The sequence below is a fragment of the Macaca mulatta genome, chromosome 19 (genome assembly GCF_049350105.2).
Source record: "Macaca mulatta isolate MMU2019108-1 chromosome 19, T2T-MMU8v2.0, whole genome shotgun sequence".
Taxonomy (NCBI): domain Eukaryota; kingdom Metazoa; phylum Chordata; class Mammalia; order Primates; family Cercopithecidae; genus Macaca; species Macaca mulatta.
Genome location: NC_133424.1, coordinates 18,138,964 through 18,159,740, shown reverse-complemented (window position 1 = coordinate 18,159,740; position 20,777 = coordinate 18,138,964). Strand labels below are relative to the sequence as shown.

The 20,777-nt window shown below is 52.8% G+C and overlaps 1 protein-coding gene across 23 annotated transcripts in view; it reads left to right on the top strand.

Moving 5' to 3' along the window:
* The window catches only part of UNC13A (unc-13 homolog A), a 97,652-nt gene that overhangs the window by 30,027 nt on the left and 46,848 nt on the right, over positions 1–20,777 (top strand). For 18 of the 23 annotated variants that reach the window (XR_013409224.1, XR_013409223.1, XR_013409221.1 and 15 more), the window contains 11 exons: positions 3,837–4,044; positions 6,309–6,821; positions 7,323–7,431; positions 9,580–9,626; positions 13,569–13,647; positions 14,171–14,242; positions 14,503–14,722; positions 15,790–16,017; positions 17,149–17,290; positions 17,417–17,586; positions 20,446–20,561. Coding sequence is in view for 16 of the 23 variants with exons in the window: in XM_077978330.1 (XP_077834456.1) it covers positions 3,837–4,044; positions 6,309–6,821; positions 7,323–7,431; positions 9,580–9,626; positions 13,569–13,647; positions 14,171–14,242; positions 14,503–14,722; positions 15,790–16,017; positions 17,149–17,290; positions 17,417–17,586; positions 20,446–20,561 (1,904 nt within the window). In the remaining 7 variants the exon portion in view is untranslated. Of the gene's footprint in view, positions 1–3,836; positions 4,045–6,308; positions 6,822–7,322; positions 7,432–9,579; positions 9,627–13,568; positions 13,660–13,811; positions 13,818–14,170; positions 14,243–14,502; positions 14,723–15,789; positions 16,018–17,148; positions 17,291–17,416; positions 17,587–20,445; positions 20,562–20,777 lie in introns of all 23 variants that reach the window. The other 5 variants (XR_013409225.1, XM_077978328.1, XM_077978320.1 and 2 more) reach the window with 2 other exon arrangements.

Genomic DNA, 20,777 nt, shown 5'->3' with positions numbered 1-20,777 from the left:
TCCCAGCTACTCGGGAGGCTGAGTCAGGAGAATCATTTGAACCTGGGAGGTGGAGGCTGCAATGAGCTGAGATTGCATCATTGTACTCTAGCCTGGGTGACAGAGCGAGACTCCTTCTTAAAAAAAAAAACCCGGCCGGGCGCGGTGGCTCAAGCCTGTAATCCCAGCACTTTGGGAGGCCGAGACGGGTGGATCACGAGGTCAAGAGATCGAGACCATCCTGGCAAACACGGTGAAACCCCGTCTCTACTAAAAAATACCAAAACAACTAGCTGGGCGAGGTGGCGGGCGCCTGTAGTCCCAGCTACTCGGGAGGCTGAGGCAGGAGAATGGCCTAAACCTGGTAGACGGAGCTTGCAGTGAGCCGAGATCTGGCCACTGCACTCCAGCCTGGGCAACAGAGCAATACTCCGTCTCAAAAAAAAAAAAAAAAAAAACCCTTGGCCAGGTGCGGTGGCTCACGCCTGTAATCCCAGCACTTTGGGAGGCCGAGACGGGCGGATCACGAGGTCAGGAGATCGAGACCATCCTGGCTAACCCGGTGAAACCCCGTCTCTACTAAAAGATACAAAAAACTAGCCAGGCGAGGTGGCGGGCGCCTGTAGTCCCAGCTACTCGGGAGGCTGAGGCAGGAGAATGGCGGGAACCCGGGAGGCGGAGCTTGCAGTGAGCCGAGATCGTGCCACTGCACTCCAGCCTGGGCGATAGAGTGAGACTCCGTCTCAAATAAATAAATAAATAAATAAATAACCCGGCCGGGAGCGGTGGCTCAAGCCTGTAATCCCAGCACTTTGGGAGGCCGAGGCGGGCAGATCATGAGGTCAGGAGATCGAGACCATCCTGGCTAACACGGTGAAACCATGTCTCTACTAAAAATACAAAAAAATTAGCCAGGCATGGTGGCGGGCGCCTGTAGTCCTAGCTACTCGGGAGGCTGAGGCAGGAGAATGGCGTGAACCCGGGAGGCGGAGCTTGCAGTGAGCCGAAATCGCACCACTGCACTCCAGCCTGGGCGACAGAGCGAGACTCCGTCTCAAAAAAAAAAAAAAAAAAAAAACCCAAAAACCAAACAAACAGAACAAAACACCAATGCAGCTAAAGCTGATAGATAATTGGGTCAAAAAGGAAAGACAATTGAGCTAAAAACAGACCACTGGGTCAAAACAAAAGTGGTTGAAAATAGCCAGAAGCAGGCAATTTAGTCAAGAGCTACTTAAGAAAGCAGAGCCTGGGCAAAAGCAAAAAGAATTCAATTCAAAGTAATTTACCCTTCATAAGCAGATAATTTGTCAGGGGGAAAAAAAAAAAAACTGGGTGAACATGTGCACAGCCTCATGCAATTTGGCTGGAAACATCTCAGCCCGGTCAAGGACAATTGGGTAGAAAGAATGCTGGCCGGCCAAGGTGGCTCATGCCTGTAATCCCAGCACTTTGGGAGGCTGAGGCGGGAAGATTGCTTGAGCCCAGGAGTTCAAGATCAGCCTGGGCAATATAGCAAGATCCCATCTCTACAAAATAATAAGTAAATAAAATTAGCTGGGCGTGGTGGTGTGTACCTGTGGTCCCAGGTACTCTGTAGTCTGAGGTGGGAGGATCTCTCGAGCCCAGGAGGTCGAGGCTTCAGTGAGCTATGAAAGTGCCACTGCACTCCAGCCCAAGTGAGAGAGACTCTGTCTAAATGAATGGATGAATACAGCAAAAGTCTGAAGGTTTCACTCATTGCTCTGAGACTTTGGGGTCTGGGCGTTTCTTCATTTTTTTACATCCTCTTCCCCTACCCCATACTTCTCATGTTTTCTTCATGGACTACTTTTTTTTTTTTTTTTTTTTTTTTTTTTTTTTTTTTTGATACAGGGTCTCATTCTGTCGCCCAGACTGCAGTGCAGTGGCGTAATCATAGTTCACTGCTACCTCGATCTCCTGGGCTCAAGCAATGCTCCTGCTGTAGCCTCCCAAATAGCTGGGACTACAAGCGCCCACCACCACACCCAGCTAATTTTTAAATTTTTTAAAGAGATGGGGTCTTACTCCATCCTGGCTAACACAGTGAAACCCCGTCTCTACTAAAAATACAAAAAATTAGCCGGACGTGGTGGCAGGCGCCTGTAGTCCCAGCTATTCTGGAGGCTGAGGCAGGAGAGCTTGCAGTGAGCGGAGCTTGTGCCACTGCACTCCAGCCTGGGCAACAGAGTGAGACTCTGTCTCAAAAAAAAAAAAAAAAAAAAAGATGGAGTCTTGCTGTTGCCCAGGCTGATCTTGAACTCCTGGGCTCAAGTGATCCTCCTGCCTTGGCCTCCCAAAGTGCTGAGATTACAGGCATGAGCCACTGCACCTGGCCCATGGACTACATTTTACTTTACTTTTATTTTATTTTGTTTTTTGGAGACAGGCTCTGTGTCACCCAGCCTGGAGTGCAGAGGTGTGATCTTGGCTTGTGGCAGCCTCCGCCTCCTGGGTTCAAAAGATTCTCCTGCCTCATCCTCCCAAGGAGTTGGGATTACAGGCACCTGCCACCACACCCGGCTAATTTTTGTATTTTTAGTAGAGACAGGGTTTTGGTATGTTGCCCAGGCTGGTCTCGAACTCCTGGCCTCAGGTAATCTGCCCGCCTTGGCCTCCCAAAGTGCTGAGATTATAGGTGTGAGCCACTGTGCCCAGCCTTTGCTTTACTTTTATCATTCTTTTTTTTTTTTTTTTTTTTTTTTGAGACGGAGTCTCGCTCTGTCGCCCAGGCTGGAGTGCAGTGGCGCGATCTCGGCTCACTGCAAGCTCCGCCTCCCAGGTTCACGCCATTCTCCTGCCTCAGCCTCCCGAGTAGCTGGGACTACAGGCGCCCACAACCGCGCCCGGCTAATTTTTTGTATTTTTAGTAGAGACGGGGTTTCACCGTGGTCTCGATCTCCTGACCTTGTGATCCGCCCGCCTCGGCCTCCCAAAGTGCTGGGATTACAGGCGTGAGCCACCGCGCCCGGCCCTACTTTTATCATTCTTTTTAATTAAAAAAATTAAAAAGATTGCATTATTGAAATCTTTTTTTTTCAGAAGGTACAGCAAAGAATAAAGAAGAAAATGTACAATCCCCAATTATGCCACCACCCAGACATGTGGCTTTTAGAATTGGAATTTTTTTTTTAGGATTTAGAAAACAAACTGTTCTTTTTTCTAAGGAAACCAAACTAAACCAAAATATCTTTTAGTTCTTATTAAACATGAAGTTTGGCAACTCTACCATATTCCATTTTAGCAATAGATTCTGAGTGTGTGGTGGTTTTGCCAAGCTAAGAATCTAATCCTTTTTTGAAACAGACAGAACCATGTCTCAGCATCTTCTTAGTTCTTGTACATGTAAGTTCAGGTCTGGGGTCCTCACCCTCAGATATCAGGAAATCTCTAAGGGTTAAAGGGCATTCCCTCCACCTTGAACTCCTGATTGTCCTCCAACTTCCTCCTGTTTGTGTGACTCCTGTTATGGAAACTAACTGTCCAGCGGAAAAAAATCCTATCTCATTTTCAGAGATCCTGACCTTGAACAAAGCTGTTCCTCACATTTGAGCTGAAGGATGCCCTCTATTTTGTCCCTGTTTTCTTCACCTTGGAGAACCGACACTAGCACCTAGACTGTAGGTCCAATTTGACCCACATAAAGCAAAGTAGGGTTTTCACCTCCCTTGCTCTGAAGCCTAAATCTCTATTAACATGACCCACAATTCTTTATCCATACTAGTAAAAAATTCTCTTCTTCAGTAGCAGCACCCTAAGTCTGGGAAACTATATTGGCCCCCATCATGTGCACTCTTTCTTCCTCACCCTCTTCCCATACCTCCTCTCTCTTCCAGACGATGACCCCGACAGTGCAGTGGATGATCGCGACAGTGACTACCGCAGTGAAACGAGCAACAGCATCCCGCCACCCTATTACACTACGTCGCAACCCAACGCCTCAGTCCACCAGTATTCTGTTCGCCCACCACCCCTGGGCTCCCGGGAATCCTACAGCGACTCCATGCACAGTTATGAGGAGTTCTCTGAGCCGCAGGCCCTCAGGTAGGTGCCGTGGAGTGCAGTGTGCACGTGTATGAGGGTCCTGCTGTGTCTCCTGGAGTAGAGAGAGAGGTTGGGGGCTGGACGGAGCTGGAGGTGGAGTTCCAGGAGGGCAGAATTCACATTTTCTTGTGGGAATGAGCCCTTTTTCTCTTTTCCTTTTTTTTTTTTAAGACGGAGTCTTGCTCTGTCACCCAGGCTGGAGTGCAGTGGCACCATCTCGGCTCACTGCAACCTCCGCCACCCAGGTTCAAGCGATTCTCCTGCCTCACCTCCTGATTACAGGCACACGCCACCACCAAGCCCGGCTAATTTTTGTACTTTTAGTAGAGACAAGGTTTCACCATGTTGGTCAGGCTGGTCTCAAACTCCTGACCTCAAGTGATCCGCCCACCTCGGCCTCCCAAAGTGCTAGGATTACAGGGGTGAACCACTGCACCCAGCCTCTTTCTTTTTTTTTATTTTTGTATTTTATTTTATTTTTTTTTTTTTGAGACGGAGTGTGGCTGTGTCACCCAGGCTGGAGTGCAGTGGCCGGATCTCAGCTCACTGCAAGCTCCGCCTCCCGGGTTCACGCCATTCTCCTGCCTCTGCCTCCCGAGTAACTGGGACTACAGGCGCCCGCCACCTCGCCCGGCTAGTTTTTTGTATTTTTCAGTAGAGACGGGGTTTCACCGTGTTAGCCAGGATAGTCTCGATCTCCTGACCTCGTGATCCGCCCATCTCGGCCTCCCAAAGTGCTGGGATTACAGGCTTGAGCCACCGCTCCCGGCCCAGCCTCTTTCTTTACCCAAAAGCTTACAAGAAAATTCTACACAGCCAGGCATGGTGGCTGGAGTGCAATGGCACCATCGTGACTTACTGCAGCCTTGAACTCCTGGGCTCAAGCGATCCTCCCACCTCAGCCTCCCCAGTAGCTGGGACTACAGGCACAGGCCACCACACCAAGCTAATTTATTTTTATTTTTTTGTAGAGATGGGGGTCTTGTTCCATCGCCCGGGCTGGCGTTGAACCCCTTTTTATTCCTCTAGCATCCCTACGGCTGGCCAGGGAAGAGGGTCCCAGGCACTAAGATTGGAGGAGGTATCTAATCAGGAGATGATAAAGTTTGTTGAGTGACTAAGTGAATGATTAGAAGAGGGCTGAGTGGCGGCCCCTATGTTCCCCTGCCTGCACTTAGACAGAGACAGATATTCCTATTGATGCTGAGCACGATCCTGGGTTCATATAAGCAGCATATAACCGAGGGCCTGACCTGGCCAGAGAATGGGGGGCATTCGCACGAGTAAGTGATGTTTCAGTGGGTACCAGAGGATGGGTAGGAGTTTTCTAGATAAAGCAGACAAGGAAGAGACCATGGCAAGTACACAGGTTTATGGTGTTGGAGAGACAATGACGTAGCCAGTGTGGCTGGAATGGAGGAGGTGGGGAGAAGTGGAGGGAGGTATGCAGGGGGAGTTTGGAGGGTATGGGCCACGCAGGGCTAGCACAGATTTTATTGCAAGGCACTAGGGAGCCATGGTAGGATTTAGAGCAGGGGAGGGAGGTGATTGGATTTACGACTCCCTGTGGCTTCCAAGGGAAGCAGGAACTGTGGGGACAGCATCTGGTAGAGACAGCAGAGGCTGGCCTGGGGTGGGGCCGAGGGTACAGGGAAGTGAATGTATTTTCTATACTTTTTCGAGGTGGAGGCCAGGAGACGTGCTGCAGGGCTGTGGTGATGGCGCTGACCCTGAGTTCCCAGCACAGTCAATTGCCTGTCTTCCACAGACCGCAAATGCCACAAAAGCGGGGAATTTTTTTTTTTTTTTGAGATGGAGTTTCACTGTTGTTGCCCAGGCTGGAGTGCAATGGCATGATCCCAGCTCACTGCAACCTCCGCCTCCCGGGTTCAAGTGATTCTTCTGCCTCAGCCTCCTGAGTAGCTGGGATTACAGGCATACGGCACCATGCCCAGCTAATTTTTTGTATTTTTAGTAGAGACAGGGTTTCACCATGTTGGCCACGCTGGTCTTGAACTCCTGACCTCAGGTGATCTGCCCACCTCAGCCTCCCTAAGTGCTGGGATTCCAGGCGTGAGCCACTGTGCCCGGCCAAAAGGGGGAATTTTTATTTTTTCTGATCATGGCTGTGTTTTCTGGCCCCTGGAGCAGGACGTGGCACAGAGTAGGTACTTAATCGGTGATGAGTCAATGCCTGTGTGACTGGGGCTCAGGTGGGCAGTGACTCGGTACCCCAGCGCCTGAACCCTGTTTCATCCCCACAGCCCCACAGGTAGCAGCCGCTACGCCTCCTCAGCGGAGCTGAGCCAGGGAAGCTCTCAGCTGAGTGAGGACTTCGACCCCGACGAGCACAGCCTGCAGGGCTCCGAGATGGAGGACGAGCGGGACCGGGACTCCTACCACTCCTGCCACAGCTCGGTCAGCTATCACAAAGACTCACCTCGCTGGGACCAGGATGAGGAGGAGCTGGAGGAGGACCTGGAGGACTTCCTGGAGGAGGAGGAGCTGCCTGAAGACGAGGAGGAGCTGGAGGAGGAGGAGGAGGTGCCTGACGATTTGGGCAGCTATGCCCAGCGTGAAGAGGTGGCTGTGGCTGAGCCCAAAGACTTCAAACGCATCAGCCTCCCGCCAGCTGCCCCAGGGAAGGAGGACAAGACCCCACTGGCACCCACCGAGGCCCCCGACACGGCCAAGGTGGCCCCCAAGCCAGCCACACCCGAGGAGGTGCCTGCAGCTGAGCAGATCCCTGAGGCTGAGCCCCCCAAGGCCGAGGAGAGGTAACAGGAGGGGACCAAGGGGCCAGAGGGGCTGCCAGAAGGTCACAGGGTCAATAGGGCTGTGATGGGGTCAGTGTGAACCTGGGCAGTTGCCAGGGCTGAAGTTGTCACAGGCCCTTGGGTTTCTTAAAGGGATCAGAGGTGACAGAGCAGAGTACAGGGGTCAAAGAGGGTTCAGGGGCGTCATGAAGGGGTCTTAGAGGTTGTGACCTTAGGGGTTGCTGGGCTCAGGGAGGTCAAGATCCTGGGTAAATGGGGTGCCAGAGGGACTGGGCTGGTGAAAAGGAAGCTGGGGAACAGTGAAGTGTCAGAGAAGCGTTGGGTGTGTGGGAAGGGGTGAGGGGCACCGAGGTGGGCCAGGGGACACAGGTGGGTCCCTATGTCTTTGAGGGGTCAGAGATACCATGGGGAGCCGTGCATCACTTTCACAGCTGGAGGGTCGAGGGAAGGTCAGGAGTCACGGAGAGCCAGCCCGGAGCCTCATAGCGTTCCCTGCCTCAGTTTCAGGCCGAGAGAGGATGAGGAAGGCCAGGAGGGGCAGGACTCCATGTCCAGGGCCAAGGCCAACTGGCTGCGTGCCTTCAACAAGGTGCGGATGCAGCTGCAGGAGGTGAGTGACACGCCCAGCCATGCCCCTGCCACACTCAGCCAGGCCATGCCCAATGCCACGCCCACACATGGTTTGGCCACACCCACACCTAAATTGGCCACGCCCAACACCCCACCTGCACCCAAGCCTAGGCTGGGGATGCCTAGTGCAGTCCGCACACTGTGCCCATGCAACACCCACCCTGACCCTTCCTTAGCTACGCATGCACACAGCCCAGGGTATCCCCATGACCTGTCCACACTAGCCTGGCTATGCCCACTCTCAAACCCCACACCAAGTCTGGCCCCACCCATCCCCAGCCCAACCTCCTCCCCAGTGTCAGCCTGGGGTTTCTAAGTCAAGAGGGAGGAGAGAAAACTGGGGCTGAAACAGGGCTGAAGTCATGGTTAGGGATCAAGGTCAGGGTTAGTTCAGCTATCAAAGATCAGAGGTCAGGGTTAGAATTGGTGTTAGGCAAAGGGGTCAGTGCTTAGGGTCAAATTGGAAGTCATCGTCAGGGTTAGGGAAAGGTCTGGGGCCGGGTCAGTAGGGGAGTAGGAATCAAGGGAAGGAATTAGCATCAGGGTCAAGGTGACTGTTCAGATGGGCAGCAGGATTGAGGCCATTGATTTATTCTTTCATTCAGCTCACCCTGGGCTGGGGACAGCTGTGTTGCTCTCCAGGGTTACCCTCCAAACTGCAGTAGGCTTGGCAGGAGGAGATTCTAAACAGGCTTCCAGAGGTTTAGACCATCAAATATCAGAGCCACAAAAGTACCAAACGAAATTTCTCATCAGTTTTAAAATAGAAATCTATTTTTTGACTCAGCGATACATACATATGGTTCTAAATTAGACAGATGGAAGAGTACACAGTGAAAAGGCTATTGGATAACTTTCACTAAATTGAAAAAATAGCAGCTACTACTGGAACTATGTGATATACAAGAAAAACAAACTATGGAACTAGTAATATGACAAGAAAAAGACACATGGAGGGCTCTCTGGGTTTCATAGGAAAAGCATAAAACTAATCCAAGGCAATCAGGAAAACTCCCTGGAGGAGATGACACTTAAGGAAAAGTGACATCCAAAATATTTCAACAATATTTCAGGAGCTCACGCCTGTAATCCCAGCAATTTGGGAGGTTGAGACGGGAGGATCACCTGAACTCAGGAGTTTGAGACCAGCCTGGGCAACGTAGTGAGACCTCATCTCTAAAAGAAAAAAAAAAAATTCAGAGCTGGGCATAGTGGCTCACGCCTGTGATCCCAGCACTTTGGGAGGCTGAAGTGGGTGGATCACCTGAGGTCAGGGGTTCAAGACCAGCCTGGCCAACATAGTGAAACCCCATCTCTACTAAAAATACAAAAAATTAGCTGGGCGTGGTGGTGGGTGCCTGTAATCCCAGCTACTAGGGAGGCTGAGGCAGGAGAATCGCTTGAACCCAGGAGGCAGAGGTTGCAGTGAGCTGAGATTGCACCACTGCACTCTAGCCTAGGCAACAAAAGGGAAACTCCATCTCAAAAATATTTCGGGAGCTGAGTGTGGTGGCTCATGCGTGTAGTCCCAGCTACTCAGGAGGCTGAAGCAGGAAGATATATGAGGCCGGCAGTTCAAGACCAGTCTGGGCAATATAGCAAGACCCTGTCTTTAAAAAAACCAAACACACCCTCAATATTTCAGAACAGAAGAGTACTGCCTGTCTTCCTCATAGGACTCCCCCATGTTAACCCTTTAGTTACAAGATGGAGGGAAGGTAGGGGGCATAGACCCCGGCTCTATGCTGAGACCTGAATGATAAATAGAGGCTGGTTGGCTGCAGAAGGTGGAAAGAGGTACAAGCTGAAGTCACAACTCCTGGAAAGGGCCCGGGGCCAGAGAGCAGATGAACAAGTGAGACTGTAGGGGGTTTAGGGAATAAGCAATGAAGAGACAGGTCCATTGAGGTGGTTGAAAGAAGGGAGCTTCTTTCTCCCCCAGCCCATCTGACAGATGGACAAACTAAGGCCCAGAGATAGCCAGGGAACTTCCTAAAATCACTCAGCCAGGACTAGGACCCAGGCCATCTGACTCCCAGCCCAGAGGGGAGTCAGAAGTGGGTGTGGAGCCTGCTCTGGGAAGGGGAGGGACAGCCACACTGACCATATCTGTTTGTCTGTCCTGCAGGCCCGGGGTGAAGGAGAAATGTCCAAATCCCTATGGTTCAAAGGCGGGTAAGTATTGGAACTGTGAGCTGTGGGTGGAAGATTTGAACCCCGAGCCCAAAGCTGGTTTGCGCCTGAGCCTCGGCCCAGAGAGGATGGGGAGGGGTTCCATTTAGACAGAGGACAAATTGAGCTTGGGCAAAATATGTCACTTTCATAAGGTACACAACCACACGTAGACGCAAAAGACAGTAATCTTTGAAGATAGGGCCGGGTGCAGTGGCTCGTGCCTGTAATCCTAGCACTTTGGGAGGCCAAGGCAGGAGGATCATTTGAGGTCAGGAGTTCAAAACCAGCCTGGCCAATATGGTGAAACCCTGTCTCTACTAAAAATACAAAAATTAGCTGGGTGTGGTGACAGGCACCTGTCATCCCAGCTACACGGGAGGCTGAGGCAAGAGAATTACTTGAACCCAAGAGGCAGAGGTTACAGTGAGCCGAGATCGCACCACTGCACTCCAACCTGGGTGACAGAGCGGGATGCTGTCTCAAAAATAAACAAACAAATACATAGGTAAATAAATGTAAGATAAAGCAGATACTATTAGGACTAGACATTATTGGGAAAGATACACTATACATTTGTAATCCCGGAGCAAAATTTTTGCTTTGATTTCTATTTTTAAATCACTTTGATGATTGCTACAGTTGTGGGCTCTTTAATTAAAGATAGTTGTTTAGTCTTCAGTGGAGCATGTGGTCACATCTAACCTCTTATGTTATGGATTTTCAGGTTAGAGGATGCACAAGATATTTTAAAAATATGTTCAGGTTTTAAAATAGCAGCACGATAGTGACCTTCCTTGTACGTCCTTGGCAAACAGGCAGGGAGACAGCAACTGGGATTGCTTAATAAATGAGCAGGTGCCCCAGCTTGAGAGCCTTGGATGCAGGGCCTGAAATGGGGATTCCTGTGCACGTGATTTATGAAGGATGTGCTCTCAGGAGAAACCTGTCAGACAAGGGGAGGCTGCCGAGAAAAGATGTGGTTTTTTTTTTTTTTTTTTTTTTTGAGACGGAGTATCGCTGTGTCGCCCAGGCTGGAGTGCAGTGGCGCCATCTCGGCTCACTGCAAGCTCCGCCTCCCGGGTTCACGCCATTCTGCTGCCTCAGCCTCTGAGTAGCTGGGACTACAGGCGCCCGCCACCACGCCCGGCTAGTTTTTTGTATTTTTAGTAGAGACCGAAAAGATGTGGTTTAGGAGTCTCAAAGCCTCAGGTGGCTCCTGCAAAAAGCTTTGTAGGTTGAATAGCCCTGCAGGGCTTGTCTGGAATCGTTGGCTGCAGGCACCTATCTCACTGGCCAATGAAAACATTTTGGGGCCAGGCGTGGTGGCTCACACCTGTAATCCAACACTTTGGGAGGCTGAACTCCTGAAGCCTGACGTCAGGAGTTCAAGACCAGCCAGGCCGGCCGGGCACGGTGGCTCACCCCTGTAATCCCAGCACTTTGGGAGGCTGAGGTGGGCGGATCATGAGGTCAGGAGATCGACACCATCCTGGCTAACACGGTGAAACCCCGTCTCTACTAAAAATACAAAAAATTAGCCGAGCATGGTGGCAGGCGCCTGTAGTCCCAGCTACTTGGGAGACTGAGACAGGAGAATAGTGTGAACCCAGGAGGCAGAGCTTGCAGTGGGCCGAGATCCCGCCACTGCACTCCAGCCTGGGCAACAGAGCGAGACTCCGTCTCCAAAAAAAAAAAAAAAAAAAAAAAAAACCAGCCAAGCCAACATGGTGAAACCCCGTCTCTACTAAAAAATACAAAAATCAGCCAGGTGTCGTGGTGCATGCTTGTAACCCCAGCCACTTGGGAGGCTGAGGCGGGAGAATTGCTTGAGGCTAGGGGTTCAAGACCAGCCTGGGCAACATAGTGAGACCCCCCCGTCTCTACAAAACAAATTTTTTTTAATTAGCTGCATGTGGGCCGGGTGCAGTGGCTCATGCCTGTAATCCCAGCACTTTGGGAGGCCGAGGCGGGTGGATCACCCGAGGTCAGGAGTTTGAGACCAGCCTGGCCAACATGGTGAAACCCCATCTCTACTAAAAATACAGAAAATTAGTCAGGTGTGGTGGTGGGCACCTGTAATCCCAGCTAGTTGGGAGGCTGAGACAGGAGAATTGCTTGAACCCAGGAGGCAGAGGTTGCAGTGAGCCAAGATCATGCCATTGCATTCCAGCCTGGGCGACAGAGCGAGATTCCATCTTTAAAAAATAAATAAATAAATAACTAGGTGTTGTGGCGTACACCTGTGGTCCCAGCTACTCAGGAGGCTGACGTGGGAGGATTGCTGGAGCCCAGGAGATGGAGGCTACAGTGAGCCGTGATTGCGCCACTGCACTCCAGCCTAGGTGACAGAATGAGATCTTGTCTCAAAAGAAGTCTGGGCACGGTGGCTGACGCCTGTAATCTCAGCGCTTTGAGAGGCCAAGGTGGGCGGATCGCCTGAGGTCAGGAGTTTGAGACCAGCCTGGCCAACATGGTGATACCTTGTTTTTACTAAAAATATAAAAATTAGCCAGGCACGGTGGTGGGCACCTGTAATCCCAGCTACTTGGGGAGCTGAGGCAGGAGAATCGCTTACACTTGGGAGGGGGAGGTTGCAGTGAGCCAAGAAAGGTTTTATTTTTTATTTATTTTTTATTTTATTTTATTTTATTTTATTTTTATTTTTATTCTATTTTTTTTTTAATTTTTATTTTTATTTATTTATTTTTTTGAGACGGAGTCTCGCTCTGTCACCCAGGCTGGAGTGCAGTGGCCGGATCTCAGCTCACTGCAAGCTCCGCCTCCCGGGTTCACGCCATTCTCCTGCCTCAGCCTCCCGAGTAGCTGGGACTACAGGCGCCCGCCACCGCGCCCGGCTAGTTTTTTGTATTTTTTTTTAGTAGAGACGGGGTTTCACCGTGTTAGCCAGGATGGTCTCGATCTCCTGACCTCGTGATCCGCCCGTCTCGGCCTCCCAAAGTGCTGGGATTACAGGCGTGAGCCACCGCGCCCGGCCATTTTATTTTGTTTTTGATACAGAATCTCACTCTGTCACCCAGGCTGGATTGCAGTGGCACAATCTCAACTCACTGCAACCTCTGCCTCCGGGGTTCAAGCAATTCTCCTGCCTCAGCCTCTTGAGTAGCTGGGATTACAGGCACGCGCCACCACGCCCGGCTAATTTTTGTATTTTTAGTAGAGACGGGGTTTCACCATGTTGGTCAGGTTGCTCTCAAACTCCTAACCTCAGGTGATGCACCTGCCTTGGCCTCCCAAAGTTCTGGGATTATAGGCATGAGCCGCCACACCCGGCCTCATCTGTATTTTAGTATATTATTTAGATTTGCCTTAATTCACGTTTTCATTCAAGGAGGGCAACTACATCATCTGCCCATTTTTCAGATGAGGAGGTTGAGGCCTGGTGTCTCCATTTCTTAGGACTGCTATCACAAAGTACCACAACCGGGAGGCTTAAAACCACAGCAATGTATTCTCTCGCAGTTCTGGAGACCAGAAGTCTGAAATCAAGGCATTGGTAGGGCCACGCTCCCTCTGAAATCTGTAGAAGAGAATTCCTCCGCTGCCTCTTCTAGCTTCTAGTTTGCTTGAAATCCTTGGCCACCGAGTATTGGTTTGTAGATATGTCACTCCTTGCCTCAACCGTCATGCAGCCGCCTTCTCCCCATGTATCTCTTCTTCTAAGGGCACCAGTCATATTAGATTAAGCATCTACCCTACTCCAGTATGACCTTATCTTAACTAATTCATCTCCAACAACCCCGTTTCCAAATAAAGTCACCTTCTGAGGTAGTGGGTGTTAGGGCATCAACATATCTTTTTCTTGCGGGACCCAATTCAACCCTTTAACACCTGTGGGGGTTAAGTATTGTCTCCAGGGCTCGAGTGATGTCTATGTGAGGAATAGGGACATCTGGGCCCTCAATGTCCCTCTGTGTCTTACAGCCCAGGAGGTGGTCTCATCATCATCGACAGCATGCCAGACATCCGCAAGAGGAAACCTATCCCACTCGTGAGCGACCTGGTAAGCGCCCTCGTCCTTTACACCCCGAGCAGAGCAGGCCTGCTATAAGCAGTACACAACCTGTGGAACTGCCCATGGTCAACCTGGGGTTGGGGGCTAGCTAGGGATTCTGTGAGACTAATGTAATCTGATTTCTACCCCCACGTGCTGCATGGACACTTCAGGCCATGGTGAGTGATGACGACATGGGCCCCTTGGGGTCTTCTCCCCAAACTCCCCCACTGGGATCTTCTAACAGGTCCCCAATTCATGGATTCTGGGGGAACCTTGCTGTGTCCCACTGTGTTGCATGTTGTGAGTCAGGGGTGTGGGGCTGCTCACTTTCCAGGGTCCCTTCTAACTCAAAGCCTCTGTCACCTCCTAATTCTTTGTTGGGTCTGGCCCGGATGCCTTCGGTGACCTGTTTTCAATTTGCGGTTGTGGCTTCAAAATGTGGCTGCTGGCCCCATCCGTGGCTGTGAACTCTCCCGGTGGTAATCTCATGGATGTCAACCCCCGACTCCCTCTTCTGTGACCTCCGTAGTCCCTGGTCCAGTCCAGGAAAGCAGGCATCACCTCGGCCTTGGCCTCCAGCACGTTGAACAACGAGGAGCTGGTGCGTGGGGCACCCGTTTTTGCCCGGGTCAGGGACGGACTGGGCTGGGAGCTTCTGGAATTGTCCAAGCCTCTGTGGGTCCCTGGGAAGAGGAGGGGTGTGTGTGTGACACAGACTGGCAGAAGGCAGCGGGGATTCCGACAGCGTGGAGGCCGGGGAGGGGCTGGAACCTTACCGCGTTCAGTGCTGGGGCGGAGTGGGGCAGGACAGGGACAGCGCCAGGTTAGCCCCCACAAACAGCATCCCCTCCCTCCCTGCAGAAAAACCACGTTTACAAGAAGACCCTGCAAGCCTTAATCTACCCCATCTCGTGCACGACGCCACACAACTTCGAAGTGTGGACGGCCACCACGCCCACCTACTGCTACGAGTGCGAGGGGCTGCTGTGGGGCATCGCGAGGCAGGGCATGCGCTGCACGGAGTGTGGTGTCAAGTGCCACGAAAAGTGCCAGGACCTGCTCAACGCCGATTGCCTGCAGCGTGAGCGCAGGGCCTGAACGCAGGGTCGTGGGTTGGCGTGGGGAGCCCCCGGGCTTGCATGGCGGGGAAAGGCTGAAGGGGCAAGGCGATGGGTAGGGCACCATGGGGCGGGGCAAGGGGCGGGGCGTCGTGAGGCAGGGGAGGAACTGGGGGTGGAGTTAAAGAGGCAGGACTCTCTGGGGGCAGGGCTAGGGGGTCGAGCGATGGGGAAAGAAACTGGGAGGGTGTCAGAGAGGAGTGGGGCAGGGCTCAGGGACTAGCTAGGTTGTGCAAAGGACAGGCTTAGTGAGAAGAGGCAGCTCCCCTGGATAAAATGGGTTGGCTAGGGGTAGCTCTGAGAGGAAGGGGGCCTCAGAGAGGGAAGGGGTTCAGACTGCAAGAGGACTGTGGAGGAGGGGGGTTGGAAGGGGGAGGGGACTCAGAGGAGGTGGGACCAAGAGAAAGGGAGGGGTCTCAGAGAAGGAAGGGGCTCAGAAATGTGGAGGGGACTCACAGGGATGGAGATCAGAGATGCGGAGGGGATTCAGAGGAGAGGAGCTCAGACAGGCAGCGGGACTCAGAAGGGTGGGACTCAGAGGGGGCGGGGACTCAGAGGGGTGGGGCTCAGAGAAGGGGCGGGGACTCAGATGGGGTGGTGCTCAGAGAGGGGGCAGGGACTCAGAGGGGTGGGACTCAGAGGCGGCAAGGACTCAGAGAGGGGCCCGGAGACTCACAGTTGTGGGACTCAGAGAGGGGGCGGGGACTCGGGTGGGACGCAGAGAGGGGGCGGGGACTCAGAGGAGTGGGGCTTAGGGAAGAGGCCTTAGAGGAGTGGGGCTCCAAAAACCTGTGGGGACTCCAAGGGGTGGGGGGCAGAGAAGGGACATGGGGACTCAGAGGAGCATGGCTCCGAGAGGAGGTGAAAGGGTGAAGGGTCTGGGTGGGGGGTACAGAGAGTAGGTAGGAAACCGGCTTCAGGGGGTGACACCTGAGTCCCTGCAGTTGATGAGTGGGGGCCGGGCTCTCACCTTGGTGAGGAGCCACTAGGCAGAGGCGCTGGAGTCAGCGCCGGCCTCGGGCGTCCTCAGGGGCTGCGGAGAAGAGCTCCAAGCACGGGGCGGAGGACCGGACGCAGAACATCATCATGGTGCTCAAGGACCGCATGAAGATCCGGGAGCGCAACAAGCCCGAGATCTTCGAGCTCATCCAGGAGATCTTCGCGGTGACCAAGACGGCGCACACGCAACAGATGAAGGCGGTCAAGCAGAGCGTGCTGGACGGCACGTCCAAGTGGTCCGCCAAGATCAGCATCACCGGTGAGGGGACGTGGGCCGCCACAGGGCCCCTCCTTCTTCACCCTCTGAGACCTGTCTCATGCCCTGTCCCATGGCCAGGTCCCTCTCCTTTGCAGCGTGCACTCAGTCTCGTGCATTCCATCCCATCTCCGCCTGTGCACGCATGTGGGGGGACATGCGTGCCTCCAAACGCCTGTTCAGGGCACTGTATCTGGGTTCGTCTTGGATGGTGCCTTCCAGAGTGAGACCCCAAGAAGAGGAATTGAGGGTGCATAGTTTATCTGGAAAGTGACCCCAGAAAGTCCTGGTGAGGGGCAAGGACTTGAGACAGGGATGGAAGGAGTCCTGAAGGCGATGCCTTTAGCAGACAATGCTATGGGCAACGGGCTCAGCCCATCATGGGGCCGTTGGTGAGAACGTCGAGCATGCAGCTCAGTGTGACCCCACTCAGGGGTGAGGATACTGGCATTTCTCCACACCCAGCCTCATGTGGGTTTCCCCATAAACAGACCCCAGGATGAGGATTTCAGGGTATATGGGTTATCCAGTGGGTGACCCCAGGATGGAACTGGGGTGGTGACTTAGGAAGGGAAGGCACCCTGCAGGGGACGCTAACGAGCAGGAGCTATCAGGGACAATGGGTTCTTGTGAGTGTCTGACCTCAGAGAGTTCACACCTGAGAGTGGTCCTATCCATGCGGGAGGCAGCTGGGGCACCTTCCCATCCTTCATGGGTTGGGGGCTCCCTCCCTGCACTTTGGGAGGCTGAGGCTGAGGCAGGTGGATCACCTGAGGTCAGGAGTTCGAAACTGGCCTGGCCAACATGGTGAAACCCCATCTCTACTAAAAACGCAAAAAAATTAGCCGGACACGGTGGCACATGCCTGTAATCCCAGCTACTTGGGAGACTGACGCAGGAGAATTGCTTGAACCTGGGAGGCAGGGGTTGCACTCCAGCCTGGGTGACAAGCAAAACTCAGTCTCAGAAACAAACAAACAAAAAACCTCTCTAGCAAGCCCAGCGTGTCCTGCCATTGCTCTCCAGCCATGCTGCAGGCGTCCCAATTATTGGCCTGTAGCGTGTGGCAGTGACTGTTCCCAGCATGCCTCGCTCCTAGAGTGCACACCTCTGTATGCCCTCTGTGTCTTCCAGTGGTCTGCGCGCAGGGCTTGCAGGCAAAGGACAAGACGGGATCCAGTGACCCCTACGTCACCGTCCAGGTTGGGAAGACCAAGAAACGGACAAAAACCATCTATGGGAACCTCAACCCGGTGTGGGAGGAGAATTTCCACTTGTAAGTGCCTGGCTAGGTCACTGGTCCCGTGTGGGGCACTCTGCTGGGGCAGCCAAAAGAGGGCTCCAAGCATAGGACTCACACTGGCCGCCTGACCCCCGCCTCTGCCTCCTCCTCCTGCCACAGTGAATGTCACAATTCCTCCGACCGCATCAAGGTGCGCGTCTGGGACGAGGATGATGACATCAAATCCCGCGTGAAACAGAGGTTCAAGAGGGAATCTGACGATTTCCTGGGGCAGACGATCATTGAGGTGCGGACGCTCAGCGGCGAGATGGACGTGTGGTACAACCTGGGTGAGAGAAGCTGGGTTCTGAAGGGGGTGGGGACGGGTCCCAGGGATCCAGCCAGAACTGGAGCCCATGAAGAGCGGAGAGATGCATTCTCAGGAGGAGTTTGGTCGAGGACCATAATCTGATGGGGAATCCAGGGTCTAGGAGCCCAATATGATGGGAGCAGGAAGCACCCATGCCAGGAGGGTGGGCAGAGCCCAGAAACCTCTTAGTTCAGCTTAGAAGGGAGGGTGGGGACAGAATCTCCATGTCCTAGTCTAATGGGGGAGGCAAGAAGCAAGAACTGGGAATCCTAGTCTGAGGGGAGAGACAGAGACCTAGGAACCAAATCTAAGAAAGAAGATTGAGCTTTAAGAATCCTGGCTGGGGCCAGGCATGGTGGCTCACACCTGTAATCCCAGCATTTTGGGAGGCTAAGGCAGGCGGATCAGCAGTTCGAGACCAACCTGACTAACATAGTGAAACCCCGTCTCCACTAAAAATATAAAAATTAGTCCGGCGTGGTGTTGGGTGCCTGTAGTCCCAGCTACTCGGGAGGCTGAGGCAGGAGAATCGCTTGAACCCAAGAAGACGAGGTTGCAGTGAGCTGAGATCGTGCCATGGCACTCCAGCCTAGGTAACAAGAGCAAAACTCGCTCTCAAAAAAAAAAAAAAAAAAAGAATCCAGGCTGGGTGCGGCCAGTCACTTGAGTCCAGGAGTTTGAGACCAGCCTGGACAACATAGTGAAACCCCATCTCTATAAAAGATACAAAAATTAGCTAGGCGGGGTGATACTCACCTGTGGTCCCAGCTACTCTGGAGGCTAAGGTGGGAGGATCACCTGAGCCTGAGAGGTGAAGACTGCAGCGAGCTGTGATCGTACTGCTGCACTCCAGCCCCGGGGAGAGATCCTATAATCCCAATAGTTTGGGAGGCTGAGGCAGGCAGATCACTTGAGGTCAGGAGTTTGAGACCAGATTGTCCAACATGGCGAAACCCTGTCTCTACTAAAAATAACAAAAATTAGCCAGGCATGGTGGCACGTGCCTGTAATCCTGGCTACTGGGGAGGCTGAGGCAGGACAATCGCTTGAACCCAGGAGGCAGAAGTTGCAGTAAGCCGAGATCAAGCCATGCACTCCAGCCTGGGCAACAAAGGGAGACTCCGTCTCAAAAAAAAAAAAGAAGAAAAAAAAAAAGAATCCAGGCTGGGCATGGTGGCTCCCACCTGTAATCCCAACACATTGGTTGGGTGGCTGAGATGGGAGGATCACTTGAGCCCAGGAGTTCGAGACCAGCCTGGGCAACACAGCAAGGCCTTTGTCTCCATTTAAAAAAAAAAAATAGCTGGGTGTGGTGATGCATGCCTGTAGTCCCAGTCACTTGGGAGGCTGAGGTGGAAGCATCATTTGTGCCTGGGAGGTTGAAGCTGCAGTGAGCTATGATCATGCCACTGCACTCCAGCCTGGGTGATGGAGCGAGACTCTGTGTGACCCCAACCCCCCACCACAAGAAAAGAATCCAGTCTAAAGAGGGAGGTATTGTTTGGGAATCCTAATCTGAGATGGCTGCTACAGATCCAAGAACCCTGTGTAAAGAAGTTGAGGCCAGGCGCGGTGGCTCACGCCTGTAATCCCAGCACTTTGGGAGGCTGAGGCAGGCGGATCACGAGGTCAGGAGATCGAGAACATCCTGGCTAACACGGTGAAACCCCATCTTACAAAAAAATTAGCCGGGCGTGGTGGTGGGCGCCTGTAGTCCCAGCTACTCAGGAGGCTGAGGCAGGAGAATGGCGTGAACCCGGGAGGCGGAGCTTGCAGTGAACCGAGATTGCGCCACTGCACTCCAGCCTGGGGGACAGAGCGAGACTCTGTCTCAAAAAGAAGTTGAGTAGAATCTGGGGAGTCCAATCTAATGGAGAAGGCAGAGTGTATGAGCCTAATCTGAGGGGGTAGAAAGGACCTAGCCTGAGAAAGGTGAGCAGAACCTCTTAGGTTGGAGGACATCTAGCTATCCATTCTGATGGGGGAGGCGGGAGAAAAGACCAGGGGTCCTAGTCTGAGGAGAGAGGGACAGACCCAGGAACCATGTCTAAGATGTATAGTCTCTAGGGAGCATGATTTGATGGGGGAGGCAGGGCCTGGGAGCTCAGACTGGGAAAGAAGCAGGGCCTAGGGCTGCTAGTCTAAGGAGGGAGGCACCTACCCAGGAACTTGATCTGAGTGAGGAAGCAAGGTCTGGGATCCTTGTTTGAAGGGAGAGACAGGGCTTAAGGAATTCTAGCCTAAGCGGGGAGACTCAAGCCTAGGGAGCCAATCAGAAGAGAGACACCAAGCCCTTAGCTTCCGGAAGTCTGGGAGGACTACAGAATCGTGCATCTATTAAAAATTGCCTTGGGAGGCCAAGGAGAGCGGATCACCGGAGGTCAGGAGTTCAAGACCAGCCTGGCAAACATGGGGAAACCCCGTCTCTACTAAAAATAAAAAATTAGCTGGACGATGGATCTCAAAAAAAAAAAAAAATTTGCCCACAGCTGGCCAGGCGCGGTGGCTTATGCCTGTAATCCAGTACTATGGGAGGCTGAGGCGGGTGGATCAGCTGAGGTCAGGAGTTTGAGACCAGCCTGGCAAACATGGTGAAACCCCATCTCTACCAAAAGTACAAAAATTATCCAGGCATGGTGGCAGGCACCTGTAATTCCAGCTACCCGGGAGGCTGAGACAGGAGAATCGCTTGAACCCAGGAGGTGGAGGTTGCGGTGAGCCGAGATCGCCCCACTGCACTCTAACCTGGGTGACAAGAGCAAGACTCCGTCTCAAAAAAAAAAGTTGCCCACGGCTATAGTGGGAGGTTCTGACGCTGTCATCCTTTTCTGCCCTGCAGACAAGCGAACTGACAAATCTGCTGTGTCGGGTGCCATCCGGCTCCACATCAGTGTGGAGATCAAAGGCGAGGAGAAGGTGGCCCCATACCATGTCCAGTATACCTGTCTGCATGAGGTGAGCTTCATTGCTTGGCCCCTCCCATACCACCTCCACTCACCATTCCTGCCTGCCCGGCTCTTCCTCTTTCTGGCCACACTATCCACACTCTCCTGGCCTTCTGAAACTGCCCACCATGCCATTCCCTTTACCTGGAAAACTCCTCACTATCCATCAGGGTCCAGATTCAGGGTCACCTCCTCTGAGAAGCCCTCCTTGGCCTCCAAGTTGACT